The 15,245-nt window shown below is 49.8% G+C and overlaps 1 protein-coding gene across 4 annotated transcripts in view; it reads left to right on the forward strand.

Moving 5' to 3' along the window:
• Window positions 1-15,245, forward strand: part of CCDC9B (coiled-coil domain containing 9B) — a 68,308-nt gene that overhangs the window by 34,750 nt on the left and 18,313 nt on the right. For all 4 annotated transcript variants that reach the window (XM_051620700.1, XM_051620699.1, XM_051620703.1 and 1 more), the window contains 3 exons: window positions 299-463; window positions 6,489-6,638; window positions 14,665-14,739. In XM_051620700.1, the coding sequence (XP_051476660.1) occupies window positions 299-463; window positions 6,489-6,638; window positions 14,665-14,739 (390 nt within the window). The remainder of the gene's footprint in view (window positions 1-298; window positions 464-6,488; window positions 6,639-14,664; window positions 14,740-15,245) is intronic.

Below are 15,245 nucleotides of genomic sequence, written 5' to 3' on the forward strand. Positions count from 1 at the left end.
AAAGAGGATGACATTTGTTTCCTATAACTCTGGCATTTTAGGCTGAAATGTCAGATTTGTAAGTGCAAAGGATTTTCCAGACCCACTCTAGTTGTGGGTTTTGCTGCTGAGCAGACAAGGAGCCCCTTGTTCCCTAGGAATGTCACAGCTCCATGCTGGGCACAGAAGGCTTCCCCAGGGCAAGGCCTGCCTTCTCTGTAGCTGGCCTCCCTGCTGGCCTGCAGGTGTGTTGGGGAAGGGAATCCCACTGGTGAGCCCAGGGGCCTGGATTTGCTAACAAAAGTGTTTCATTTTCCAGGACAAAAGGGTGGTGAGTGAGAAATGGGTGAGCCCCTGTCCTACGAGCCCTGGGTTTGCCATTGGCAGTGAGGAAGAGGAGGAGGAGGAGGAAGCAGATCATATGTTCACATTCAGGATGGGGAAGAGGATGCAGCTGGCTGTTACCATGGACAACAAAGCCAAGGTGAGCAGGGAAGGGGATTCCTCTTACACTGCAGCCTCCTGACTTACAAAGGGGCTTCTGTTCCGCCTCTCACTTCAGCTTTCTGCTCAGTGTGTCCCCCGGTGTCTTGTCTCCCAAGGGAATCATTCCCTTCCTGCTCCTTTTCTCATTTCTCAGTCCTTCAGCACAGCCTCAGTCTTCATCTCAAGGTGCCACACACTTTTCTCCCCATGCCTGATTCACAGGGATCAGCCCTCAGGCCTAGCTTAGCCTCCCAGTGGCTCCATCCAGCCACGAGTGGCCAGTTCTCTTCCTGTGCCATCAGTCACCTTGTTGTCCTCCTGGGCCACCAGCAGGTTTCTTGGAAAGGGGATGGAAATAAGTGGGAGCTCAGACAGGTTTATGTCCCAGCTGTTCCCCAGGGAGACGGTGGTGTTTGGTGGTAAAAACAGCATCATTTCTTCCTGGTACTGTATTCCAGAAATTTCTAAATGCAGAAGGAAAACCAGAGTGACACGAGTATCTGCTGCAGCTGCCAATGTGATGGGCAGAAAATGTGACCCAGTATTTGCAGACTTAATTAAGAACTGTGCGAAAAGGCAAAAGTAATTGAAAATGCAGCTTCGTTCTTTGAATCCCCAGACACCCCCTCCTGGGCTCTGCCCCATCCCTGCTGGAATCTGTGCCTCTGGATACAAGGATCTTGGTGGCAGCTTTGGCATCTCGGGGCTGATTTGCCAGGAAGGGTTTGATAAAGCTTAGGCAGCTGGTGCTGGCAGCATGGCTGAGGAAGTACGTGCCTGGATGAGCTGCATGCTCTCGTTTTCTTCACTGGGAGTGTGTCTCAGGGGGCTGATCTTGTTCTCAGCAGAGTGAGTGAGTTTGGCCAGTGAGGAGCCAGGATCAGAAGTGCCACCTGCTTTGGAAAAACGTATCTGCATGCACAGACACACCTGTATTGGAACTGAAGGGAGCTCTCCAGTTAGTAAGTCTCTGGAGGCAGGCTATTGCTGCAGGTGATGTTTCTTGCTGCTCCAGAAGAAAACAAGAGCCAACCATTTCTTTATTGATTAAGACTAAAAAGACACTGGTGAGACAACGGGAGGCACAACACCCAGGTGAGCACAGCCCCTCTGTGCTGACCACGGGGGTGTGAAGGAGGCAGAAAGGCTCAGCTGGCCCTGAGACACGGGGCTGGACAAGGACAGCTCCTCCCTCTCGGCAGCACTGGGAGAAGGAAATGGTGGCACCAAACGATGCTCCCCGGGGTCCCCTCTTAGGCACAGCAAGGGGCTTGGTCCACAAGTCAAGAGCAGGCTTTTTTGAACTGAGGTCCAAGCCAAAGACATTCCCCAGGGTAATGAAAAGAAACTCCACCCTTCCTGCTACCCTGGTGCTTTGGGGTAGGAGTGCTGAAAACCTTGGCTGTAAACAAAGGGCAGAGAGCCATTCCTCCCTCTGAGGCAGCTTGGAAATATTTTTCTGGTTTTGTGCCTTGAATGTCTTTTCATTTCTGCTTCTCCATGACCTAGTTACCCTTTCTTTCCATCAAGATTAGGCCACAGTCACTGTGCCATTATAAAGTCATTATATGTAATCTTCAAGGAACTGAATAATTTAGGAAATAATGCACCTTTCAGTGATAGTTCAGGAGAAAGGGAAAGGGTCTGAGGCCTGTCATTTCCCTGATAGATTATCCTGATAGATTATCAGGAGCACGAACATCCCCTTCAGATGAAGTCTCATTCCAGCACAATCAAACCTCCTGATGTGCAGGGGAAAATGCTGTTTTTTCTTAGAATAGAGTACATAGAAATCTAACCACCCTCATCACTGCCTGACCCTTACCAATGAGATACTTAAGGGTCTCCTCCAAGGTCTCTCCTGCCTCTGCAGCTCTGCATGGGGCATCCTATTTGAAGCAATGGCATTTGCAGAGGGAGAGGCTCTTGCAGAAAAGGCTGTGACCCCTGGAGCTTTTCCATAGCCTATAGCTCAGAATTCAAGTCCTAGGTAGGGATTTGTCTTAGCACAAAGCACTGGCAGCTAAATCACATTGTGGCCTTGAAATCCATGCTGGGGTTTTGCAGCGTGGCCAGTTAACAGACCTCTGAGATTTATTCTGCTGGAAATGCAGACCTCTGTGAAAACTCCCCCTGAGTTCCCTGCTGTATGGTATGGGTGAATGGGCTTGCATTAAGCACCTTTCACAGCCCCCCACGGTCTCCTGGCTGTTGGTGTAAAGCACAACCCAGCAGCCTGACTTGATGACAGGGGAAAACTGATGTATTGGTGAATGTTCCAGTGGCATCAGTCCAGAACCTTCCTTTAGTGGCTTTAAATATAGTTCCCAAAGCAAATAAGTAGGAAGAGCAGGGGGCTGTAGTGGGTGAGAGGGGAAAATTAGGATTCTGGACAAAAATTGTGTTTGATATCATATAAAGTACAAGCTTATTTATCGCTGCTGCCCTATTCAGGAATCCTTTGGGCTGCTGAAGATTAAGAGAGGATAGATAACTTGGTTCAGCTTCCCAGTGAGCAAAGCTTCACCAGGTGTCCCCAGAGAGACTTGCTCAGTGGTGCTGGGGTCACTAAATGGGCCATCTCCATCCTTCCCATGGCCATGGCAAGGTCCAAGCAGCAGAGGGGCTGGGCTGTGCAGAAAGCCATTTACATTCAGCCCAAAATATCCCAAATCACTGTAAAGAGAGAAGCCCCAAAGGAAAGGCAGCTGGAAAACTGCATAAACTGAAGTCCAGGGTTTTCCTTTGACCCCCATGTTCTTTTCCCTGATGCTCCTCAGATAGGCATTTTTAACCCTCCCTTTGCAACCTGTGGTGTCCCCCAGACATCAGATGGGCACTTCTCACTGCAGTTTCTCAGTGTGTTGCTGCAAGGAAGTGGTGTAGCTTTGGCTGGCTGCAGCTAAATGGCCAGTGCCAGTTTCACACCTCCTACAGGCAGGGAGTGAGTGGGATAGGCCCTGTGGAGGGGAAGAGGTGCCTCTGCCAGGCTCTGCTGGTCTGTGCATGGGTGCTTGCCTCATCTGGCTCCCCTTGCCTTGGGAGCCAGGGTGTCCCAATGTGGGACAAGCAATCTAGGAAATCACTGATCTTCTTCAAATGACAAACAAGCTGCCTTCAGGCATTGCATCTTAGCCAGAAGCAATAGGGGGAGCAAGGGGGGCAGGCAGGGAGGGTATTCCCTAGAAAAGCTGGAGGTCTCCCAGCCTGGGTCTGTCTAGCCATCCCAGCTCTGCTAAACAGGCACCTCCTCTATCAGCCTCGGGGTCATCCCTGCCATCTGCTCAATAAACTGCAAGTGTTAATGGCTTTGCCAACATGCCAGCCTTCCCACTGGGACTTTTAATACCTGATGGCCCAAGGAAGGTGCCACCTCTCTGTAGACCCCACAGTGCACTTTGAGGCTTATGTCCTGCTCATGCTATTTTCTAGCTGTGCAAGAAAGTGTAAATAGGCAGGCTCAGGTTTTCAGAGCAGCTGACAAGATTCCACTTTTCACTGTCCTATCACAATGGGAGGTATTTGCCCATGTATCTGGAAAACATGTGATTCAGTTGGCATAACTTTGCAAGCTACCACGTAAGAGATGTCCCTTTACAGAGGATTTAATGGAAGAGTGAAATAAAGCTGCACTTGCCTGACTTTATCACAAGGCAGGAGCACCAGCTTGGCCCCTTAGTGCTGATACTCAGTAACTTCCTAAAAGGACCATGTTAATGAAGTGTATTTGAGTTACTAGATCATCTCAGTATAATTGCCAGCAAGACTGAGACCAGAGGATACTCTTGTGGCTGCAGACATTGCCCCATGAACCCAGAGGGGATGGCAGGAGACATTTGCAGCTTCAAATTATCCTCTGTGGTCTGAAACACAAGACCAAGATGGTAAATTCAAAAGGTTAAATCTTCTTCCACCCACGCCCGTTACTATCGATTTGCACTGACATAAGGACAAACCACATTCAGTTCTTCCACTGCAAGTAGGAATCCTGTTCTGATTTCAGTCTCCAGCTTCAGTGAAATTTAGGAATAAAATAGAACATAAACAGGATTTGAAACATTATTTTCATTTTAAAACATCCTGTGTTTGCACTGGCAATGGGAACATGTTACCTTTGGACACGAGGCCATTCATTCAGAAGCAGGTGCCTAAGAGCCAAGACCTAAATGCTTGTGAGCTCCGTGGCTGCCCAGGGCTGGATTCTGGTCTCTACCACCTAGTTCTGATTGTAGAAAAGCCAGAGCTGCAGAAAGCAGGCAAAGTTACTAAATTCATACTTGCACATTAAAATCAGTACTTGCCTACATCTGCACACATGGGTGTGCTTATACACACAGGGGCCTCAGCAGCAGTTCCAGCAAGAGGCTGCAGTGACACAAACACAGAGAGAACATGGAAAGTTCTAGAATGGCACTGAGCAGATTGGCAGCAGGTCCTTGCTTTGAACCCAACATCTGGTTCCACTGATTTCAAGAAGAGCAGAAATAGCAAAGGTCCTACCAAGGGCTGCAAGGCTGGTTAGGAGCTACAGCTTAAACCTAAACCCAGAGCTGGACACACTCAAGGGAATGACACAAAGTTTCCCACCATGTCCACAGAGCTCAGACAGAGCCAAGGGCTCTGAGGGACACACTCTTCCTCTTGCCTGCATCAGACTAACTCAAGAACTGTCTCTACTGAGACAGCAAAGTTACACAGATGTGAAGGGAGAATGAACAGGAAACTAAAGGTCTGATGCTGGAAATATACTCCAGTGCCTCCTAAAACATTTATCATGGTTAGGAAGCCTGATGACTGGGCCAGCAATAAAAAAGGCCTTGCTGACGGAGGCTGTCTGCAGCTGGGCTCCCTCCATGCTCACATCTGCACTGCTGGCAGAGCCAAGTGAGGATGAGGCTAATGAGAGAGACATCTTGATATCATATGTCAGGGCAAATTGATGGATACTTGCAAGACTTCCACAAAAACCAGAGATCAGTGTGTGCTGTTTGTTTTTGAAATCGAGTTCGTAGCAACAAAGAGTTCCCAGGTTTCACTGGAGTTCACTTGGAGATTTTGAGCTCCTCTGAAATCAAGACTCCAGTAAGTGGGAAGTCCAAGGATAAAAACAAAGGAAAAGATTCCATTCTTTAGAGAGAGAAGTTCCTGAGGTTTGTTCATCCCTGGTAAAGTTGAGCAGAGGAATCATACAGATGAAGAGAAAAGAAAAAGATCAGAGATAAAGATGGAGATGACTTATGAAGTCTCTCATTGCCTTGTAAGGCAAAAATAGAAAAGCACATGATGGGACAGAAAAATGATACTTTTAAATGAGAAAAAGTATGTGTTTTTGTACAAAAGATGTGCTCATGTGGAAGTGATGGCTGAGGGCACTGGCAGGAGCTCAGCCAGCAACAAAGATGATTAACAAAATAAGAACCAGATGTAAATCTATGCAGTAAAGTCATGAACTGATACAGACAGCTGGAAATAATATCTGAAAGGGGTAAACTGCCGTTGTTCAAGGGGTTTATGGATTAGTTTTCTAAGCTATTCCACTGCTGAATAAATCATTCTAGAAATATGAACACACAGTGACTATGAAAAGGATAAATTATCAAGTGTTAAGACAGGTCAGGGTAGTAACTGCTTCATAGGCAAGGTTGGAGAGAACACCACTGTTCCCCTCTCTTCCACCCTCTAGGCTTCTGCTCCAATGCAGCCTCACATTTACTGGGACGTGTTGTTTGGTGAGAAGACAACTTCACATTTATTTCAAAGACACAAATGGAAGATGACTCCAAAAGAAAAATGTCAATCAGTGCTCATGCTGCAGAGCATCTGAGCAGGGGAGCTCCCACCCCAGCTCACCTGCGCTCAGTTAAACATGCCTGTGGAACGTTACACATCCCTGGAAGCAGGCTGGCAGCTGTGTGAACCAGGGAGACTAACCAAAACCCTTTGCAGTCTGGGGGTGGCCCCTCTCCTGGGAGGGCACTGGGCAGGGCTGGTGGAGCTGCATGAACTCCTCCTGTTCCTTTCAGGGCAAGCGGATCGTCAGCGAGAAGCGCAGCGAGTGCTTCCCCGGCCCGGGCAGGGTGCCTGACCTGGGGGAGGAAGGGACAGACCAGCTGGTGGCTTTCCGCAGGGGAAGGAGGATGCAGATTGCCATCACCATGGACAACAAGGAAAAAGTAAGTGCACTGCAAATGACTGGACTGCAACGGGCACCCGTGGGTGGTGTGGGCAGCAGCGGGGCCATGGGGGCAGATCAGGAGTGAGCCCAGGAACAGGACACTGGCAGAGGCTCTATATTAACAGTGAGGAGCCTGTCACCCCAAAGCTCTCTGGCTTCCATCACTGGGGAAGAGGAAATGCCACAATCCTTTCCCTTCTGTGACCCCAGCTAGATCTAGCAGGCTCTGAAACATATGGGGTCCAGAAGACATACCAGATTGTTCTGGGAGTATCCATGGACGCCCTGCCAGATACAGGGCATGAATCTCCCTCCTGGCTCTTACCAGCTTCTTGCTGTGGCCACACAGGAGAGCCAGGAGCACGGTCCACTTGTCTCACTGCACAACTTAAAAGGTAACAGAGCTGGACAAGATCTGCTTCTACACCCGAGTCTTGCTGTGCCTGGCCATAACCTACAGGGTGAGCTGGCTCAACTTTGTTAATCTTTGAAACATATTTCAAATACTTCTTTGCAAATACCTTCCTCTTTACACGCACCGAGGCATGTGATATTTTCCTATTTGAGAGTTAGCACAGATAAGTAAGAATGCCTGCAGCAAACAAAGTCAGCAAAGACTGTGAAGGAAAACAACACAGTGTAGCTGCCAAACACACCCAGGAACGCTGGGACACCTGTGCAGGACCCTCTCTGGGACAGCAGCCAGCCATCTGCTAACTGCCCGTGTTCATCTTCAGTTTCTCCTCCTCCCCAGAATTTACCTGGGCTGAGAGCCCATGTGCTCCTTTCTCATTGCTACCAGGCAATTTTTTGGATGACATAAACCTCACTAAAAGCTGCCTGGTTGAGCCACCAGTAACTCTCCATTCACCAGGGGTTTGCATGGCAAGGGTCACCCATTTCAGTCTAGGCACCAGAAACACACCCAAGATATGATGGTAGGATGAGACCTGGCCATGCCTGTGCTGTGACTCTCCTTGAGGCTGCCAGTGTAATTCTGAGATTGCAGGGCAAGGATGTCCACTCCTGCTCTTGCTGGGCTTGTTGAAACACTGATGTCTGAGCCCATCAAGGCTGGGGCTGTGCTAGGAGAGAGCAGCAGCAAGAGTGCCTAGATTTTGGCTTCAGAACCTGAGTTTAAGTGCATGGACAGCCCTGGGAAGGCAATATCTCATGTGCTTTTATTAGGGAACATGAAATTGGAGGCTGAGGGTCCATGTGGTGTACCTTGCTCATGTTGGCCCCAAAGCAGTTAGGTTCAGAGTGTGTATCAGGGTAGGCCTGGTCCGACCTGCCTACACCTCCTTACATGAACCACTGACGAGCTGATGCTTTAGTTGTAGGCTGGCAAAGAGGCTGCCAAGTCCCTAATGCCTCACAGATTTGATTTTGGTGATTCAGCAGAAGTTGGCTTCTTGGGTCTTGTTCCTGCGGCTTTCAGCTTCCCCCGCACTATGATTCCTTTCAGTTCATTCCCAAGGAATGCCATTACCTCCATGTGGCAGTGCAAGGAGCTCACATAACTCTGCCAACCTGCCTTTCCCCACTTGTACACAGCCACCCTGGTCTCCTTCTCATAGCCTGGGCTAGAAGGTAATCCTGATAATCCCCAGGAATGCAAACAACTGTGCTGCTCCTCCTCAGCTCATTTCAAGTTTTCCCCCTCAATCCAAACATGTGGCTCAGCGGGCAGAGGGTGGGGCTGAGCCCCAGGCACCCTTCTGGCAGCAGCAGGCTGTGCTGGAGGCCTGTGGGGTGCTGGGGGCTGAGGGCCACAGGGAGAAGGACTGTGCAGAGCCATTTGTTGCCTTCACACCTTGGCTGAACAAGGGGAGGGCCTCCGTCAGGAGCACAGGAGAGCCACAGAGGCTTCATGTGACTCCTGCTATCAAGCAACACTATGGAGGAGCAGTATGTGCCCTCAGCACTACTTCAGACTGGAGGGAAAGATGAGTTTTGCTTGGTCCCCTGATCCTCTGCCTGGCTGGATATCCTGGCTCAGCAGCAATCTTGACTAATGTCGCTGGCAAGACCCGTTTAGTGACAGCATCATGCTTCTTGCTGGCACAGAAAAACTGTCTCCTGCTTTCAGTTGCTGAGCCTTGAAGCAGGTCTCCCCCAGCCTCTGGGGAGCTCTCAGGGAGCAGGATGGGGGCTTGCTGCTCCCTGGAAGGCAGGGTGCTCTCCAGAACCTTTTCCTTCCCAAACTGCCCAGGAGGCAGGGAGCAAGCAGAGGGGCAGCAGCTCCTCAGCTGGGGAATGGAGGTAGAATGCTGGTAGAGCACCTCAGTGAGCTTATTTGAAATATGGGCTTTTGTGCAAGGTTGAAAAATGGGCTTTCACAGGAGTATTTGTTCTTTTAAGTCTTCTTGTAATTTAGAAAAAGACAAACCTAGGTTTTTGAAACTCTAGTTTCTAATACCTGTTACCAGCTGGATATGTTTCAGAGTCCAGCTGAGCCCAGGAGATTTCCTTGTTCCCAGTGATTTCCCTAGACTGCTCAGGCCCTTTCCATCCCTAGTTAATTAGGGTATCTTCATATTGTCATTTTAATTGTGTAACTTCAGACAGCAGCTGTAAGAGCCAGGACAACAACCAGCTCTCAGCACACAGGCACCTCACAACATGACAAAAGGATGTGGCTGTAAGAGAGTTTAATGGTTAGATCTCATGGTCACCTCTGGAATCTGCTTTCTCCCATCCACACGTGGTCAGCCTTTTCCCAGGATCAGTGACAGAAGCAGATGGGGCCTGAAGTGTCAGGTCACATTGGCATGTCACACATGTCACATGTGCCAGCTTGGCCTGGGTGAGTCGAGGGAGGTTTGGTCTGGCCCACCCTGTCACTTCAGCTGTTCCTCAGCTGTGTTTTAAACAAGTGTTTCTTTTTACTGGTAGTGATAGTCCTTGGAAAATTGAAACCAGGCAAGTCTGTCTCACATGCTGTGCCTCAGAGCCATGTGTTTCTCCAGGAGGCACTGGAACACTGCCCTGCAGAGAGCACTTCAGAGTTAGTGATACCAGAGTGTCTAAAACCTTGTTAAATAATCTTGGCCTGAAGAGCTCAGCAGGTGCCAGAGGGGTGTTGAACGCAGCAGTTCTGTTCTCCCACCCAAGCAGGGGTTTAGCCAGCAAACTGTGGTGACAAGTCTGTGTGATGCTGAGGGTTGCAGCACTTCAGGAAAGCTGGTAAACAGGGAACCAGCTGGAAAACAGGAAACCAGCTGGTAAACAGGGAAACTTGTTACCTGATGACTCCATTTCTGTGGCCTGGGAAGCAGTGCATGGATCATTCCCTGTTCACTTTCCCAAAGCATAAATGATTCTATTGACCCACATCTCCCTTCAACCATCTCTTCTGCAGGCCTGAGAGACTGACCCTATGCAGACGTGGCTGGTGAGGAAGTAGTTCTATAGTTTTGATCACTCTTGTTGCCCTCCTTTGTGTCTGTGTTATTCTTACTATATTACTTTAATACAAAAGGACCAGACCTGTAAATGGTACTCAGGCTGTGGGGTCTTGTGGCCATACTCAGTGACATAACAATGTTTCTGGCTTGTTCTCTATTCTTCTCCTAACAACTTCACATTTTCTTTGTTTTTTTTTTTCTAAATAATTGATCTAACATTTTCAGAGAACTAGTCACAATAACACCGAAAATTTCATTCCTGAGTGTTAATCATAGTTCAGGCTTCATTACTCTGTGTGTATATATAAGAAAGGGCATTTTTCTCCATATGAGTTATTTTCTATTATCAATATTGAATTTCATCAGTAATTTTATGATGCAGGCATTCAATGTCAAGAGATCTTTTGCAGCTCTTTGCTGGCAAATTACATTCTTTGCCCTGGATGATTTAGTATCATCAGCAAACTGTCATCTCTATTCAGCTCCTTTTCCAGACCATTTATGAGCATGTTGAGCAGCACATGTTCCAGTGACACACCCCTGCTCATCTTCTGCCATGGAAACTGGCACTTTCTTGCCACATTTTGTTTTCTATCCTTTAATTAGTTGTTATTCCAAAAGAGAAACTTCATTTTCATCCCCAAATTGATCAGCTACTGGCAGAGCCTGATGGGGTGTCAGTGTTGTCATCTGAGTAGCTGTGTGTTAGGACCTGAACTACCACCCCAACTGGAGGATTAGCTTTCAGCCCCCTCACTGCCCCAGCACAGTCCATCCTTTGGGGTTTTTCCCCTCGTGCCCCAGCTGGTTCCCTACTCATCCCAGGTTATTTGAGGGGATCACATCCATCACCCTGCCTTTCAGTCACATCCCATGGCTTGACCACTGTCAGATTTGCCTCCTCCTCCCTCTCTACACTTGCCAGATTTATCCTATTAAAACATTTGATGGCCATCCTCGTTATCCCACATTTTTCTCTGGTTTTATTCATGATGAATTTCAACAAAAAGAAACAAAACCTCTCCCATTCTTGCTGCCCTGGGTGCTTCTGGCTGCCACCACGGGCCGTCCCAGCCCGCAAGGCAGCTGGCAGCACTCGGCTGTGCCAGAGAGGAAATGCAAGACAAAGCAAGCTGTTCTCATTATTTCCTTTTCCAAAACAGCCCAAGTGACTTATAGTACCCTGACATCTTGAAGCCTGATTTTTTCTACCCACTGAAAGCCTCTCCCTGTTGGCATGGAGGCCTGGGAGGACCAAATTGTCTCCTTGCAGAAGGAATTAGCCTGAGCACATCGCTCTGCTGGCACAACTTCACAGCCTCCAGCCCTGCTGCTCCCTTGGAACTGCCACATCTGGGACCTTTCTTCCCACCTCTGCCTGACAGCCCCTAAATCTGCAAGTAGGGCTGGGGATAATGCCTAATGTTTAGCACCAGTTTTCCTATAAAACCACTTCTTGCTCTGGCAGCATTTCAGGGTCGTTAATACATTAGAGCTGCAAGCCAGCAGCCCAGGACCAGTGGAGCACAATGGTTAATTAGCAGGTTACAAATCATCTTTTAAATGGACAGTTGATAGGGCTTCAGGGCTTTTAAATTGTCCTTTTATTAACAGACTTTCCCAGGATTGTAGATCAGAAATGAGTGTTAGTAATCAAGAGACACAAGAGCTGCTTTCAGTGACTTAGCCAGATGCGTTTGACTCAGGTGCTTGCATGGGAGAGGAACCAAACCTGTGGCAGGAGAACCACTTGGTTTTACAATAGAGACAGAAAGGGTGGTTGAAAAGTCTTGATCTCCCTTCAGGCAGCACAGTTAGTAGGCACATTTTTCAAAAGAGTCTGAAAAAATATCCTCTCACGCACTAGTTTCCAAGGTCCTGCCCAGTGGGGGATCCAAGCACTGGAAAAGCAGCTCTGAGCTCTTAGAAAGGTCTCCTCCAGCAGAAGAAATGCCACTGCTGGTGCTGACACGTGCCTAGAGAAGTGGGAACCAAAAGGTTAATTTAACTCATCTGTTGGTACTTATTTTTAAAATAAGAAGACAGTGAAGTAGCCCAGAGACACTGAAGCCTGTCAAAGGTTTTGATTTGGAGAACTGTTAGCACAAAACGATGCTTAACAGGGCTGGGTGGTGGCATCTGCACCTTCACCCTTGCACAGTAACTTTGGCTGGGAGAGGCCAGACAAGCCCAGGCTCAGAAAGCATTTGGGATCCCAGGGCTGTGTCCTGGTTAGGAACAGGCTCTACCCTCCCCTGGCCCAGACCATTCTGTGGCTGAGAAACTGAGAAATCCTTGCATAAATCTCAGGATAAACAGCCATCATCTTCTCTGTCTCCTTCGGGTTTTGTTCCTCCCGCGCAGCTCTTCCCCTGCTGTGCAGAACACTTAAACTAGGAGCTGATAATGTCATTGTCATATTTCATAATTTGGGAGGCGGAGAGGAGGAAGGAGGAGAAAAACATGTTTTGCTCTCCCGCGACCTGGGTGTGTCAGAATAGAGGAACAGCAGCTCCGGGGCAGCACGGAGCAGATGCGGAGCTGCTCCTGAGCCAAGCCGAGCAGCTCTCGTGTAACCGCGCGGCTCAGACCTGCGCTCCTGGGGGGAAGGAACTGGATCTGTGTGGTCCTCTCTGTCTTCCGCGGGACCCTTGGAGACGCAAAAGGAGAAGCAGCCTCAGGAAGAAGGCAAGCCTGGCTGCGAGCGAGGGCTGCGAAGGGCCGGGGCTGTACGGAGCGGTCTGGGGTGCGCCCTGAGCAGCTGGTGCCCGAGGCGGGCAGGCTGCGGGAGCCCGGCCGTGTCCCGCCAGCTGCTGCGCGGCCCCTCAGCCGGGCTGCCCCAGCTCCTGTCCCGGGCACAGCCTGGCTCTCCGCTGCCCCTGGGCAGAGCCGGGGCTGACGCCGAGCCGTGCCGGGCGAGGCACAACCCCCCGCGGCTGCACGGCCCCGCGGATGCGCCGGCTTTCCGGTCCCTGCCTTTGGGGACACAGTCAGGCATTGTAAAGGATCCAAACCCAATCAGGCTTTGCATGAGCTTGCCTGAGAAATATGCAGGCTCGGATGAAGTAACAAGCACACCCGTGCAGCTCCCTGCCTCAGTTTCCCTGTACATTCTGGCTGTCTCTGGCATGGCTGAGGCGGTCAGTGCTCCTCCTCTCCTGCTTCTCCTCCCACACAAGGTTTCTCCTCCGGGGACCGAGGGGCTGCAGCTCTTCTGCAGCAGCTGGCTCCTTACTCTTGATAAAATGGTGAGTTTCTTTTCCAGCTGCTTTAAAGGCCACACATCCCTCCGTGCTGTGCTCCTCAGCCAGCCTGGGGGGAGCTTTTTTTGTTACAGAATATTTGCTGCAACCTTTGGAAATAAATACCCAGTACCATCTTTCACCTGCTGCAAGACAGGCCAGGCTATGGTAAGGGGTGGCTCCTCTGAGCACAGACCCCTCTGGATTTTTCCCAAATTTTTGCTGAACAATCCAAGGACAATATAGCTAACATCTTTCTCATTATTTCCAAGAATATGTTTATACAAGCTTCCCTTGTACTGGAGCCAGACCAGCTTCACTGGTGTGAAGCTGTCATGCCTGGAGTGCATGTCCATGAGCACTGGCTGCATGGTCACACTTCTGACCTGCCTTGGATTTAGCAGGTGGAGAAGCCCCAGAGACTGTCCACAGCTCCTTCCCTGTGTGATCCCACCAGGAACAGGCTGCAGTGGGGATGAGCTGCCTTAGGAGGCTGGGCAGAGCCAACCAGGACTGAGACTGGGATCCCAAGTTTCAGGTATCCAGCTGGGGTAGGCCTGGGCTTGGCAAATGACTGGAATACAAGTCCTGTTTGCAGCCTGGGTTAGCCCCCATGGCCCTGCTGCTTTCTGGAACAGCTGACCTGGCAGTTTGTGTTGCCACTTTCCTCTTTGTGTTCCAGTTTTGTCTGGCACTGCAGAACAGCAGCACGATAACCTCAGCCCCACACACTGCCCAGCCCTGTAACTGAGCAGCAGGGATCCCCAGCTGGATGCCCCAGCTCCTGGGGGCTGCTGGGCTGCAGGGAGCTGAGGCCTTTCCACTCATGGCAGCCCCAGCTAATTAGGGGCTAATTTTTTCCCCTCCTGCCAGGCAGGGAGATATGAGCCCTAGAGCAGAGCTTGCCAGGCTGGTGGCAGCAGGGCTGACTCCAGTGGATGCAGGGATGGACCCCAGGGGAAGGACTCTGTGCTTGACTGGGATGAAAGTCACTCCCAGCTTTACCATGGTGGCTTTTATCTGCATCTTGGGTGGGCTCCCAGCTCTCACACAGTTGAATTATAAGCTGGGTTTGAAAAGATACTTTGGTCTGTCTTGGAAAGAAATAGGACCATACAGGACACCTCTCTGGTTTGGGAGGAGGAGGGGCCTGTGGGAATGCATCCCTTTTTGTTGCTTTTCTCATACATTCCTTACTTTCTGACTTCTCTTTTTCTACATTGGTTTGATTTAGGGCCCTAGAAACCAATCTTCCTTTGCTGACCTTTTCTGGGCAGTTCTTACATGTCCTGGTGGGCACAGAGTCAGGCATGAAGGCCTTTTCCAAGAGTCCTTGTTTAGTCCTTGAAACAGTTCGTGTGTGCTCTTGCAGGCAGAGGAGAGGAGAACAACAGAGAAGAGGAGATCAGACAGTGACAAAGGCCCAGAAACTGAGCACAGCAGGAAGGTGAGTGGGACCCCATGTCCTTTGGGAGCTACCCTTGCCTTGGAAGAAGAAACCAGAAGGATATGCCTCCCCACCAGTAAGAGTTGCCTCCATCCTAAAGGAAGCAGCAATATGCTCTGGTGTGGTCCTTGTTCATCCCTTTCAGTGTCCAAAGCTCTGCTGAGCAGCCAACACACCTGAAGCAAAGCAGTGCAGGGAAGAGGTGAGAGGGGACCTGCCCTGCACACCTTGCTGTGCCTGCTCAAGTCCCCAGCACAGCAGCAGGGATGTTGGGAAAGGTGTAATGAGCTTACCCATGTGGCAGGACAGGCTTTGCTGGTTTCTCTCCCAAAACCATTAATTTGTGGATTGAAAGGCTCAGGCCATATTACCTCCAGCTCCTCACTTCAGCAGAAGCTGGGTAGGATGGAGGTAAACTGAAGCACAGGCCTTCCCACTGACTGTTTAATGCAAACCCTGGAGGACATGCTGGTCCCCCTGAGCCTGCAGATGCTCTTAATTAATGG

The sequence above is a fragment of the Apus apus genome, chromosome 5 (assembly GCF_020740795.1).
Source record: "Apus apus isolate bApuApu2 chromosome 5, bApuApu2.pri.cur, whole genome shotgun sequence".
In the NCBI taxonomy this organism is placed as follows: domain Eukaryota; kingdom Metazoa; phylum Chordata; class Aves; order Apodiformes; family Apodidae; genus Apus; species Apus apus.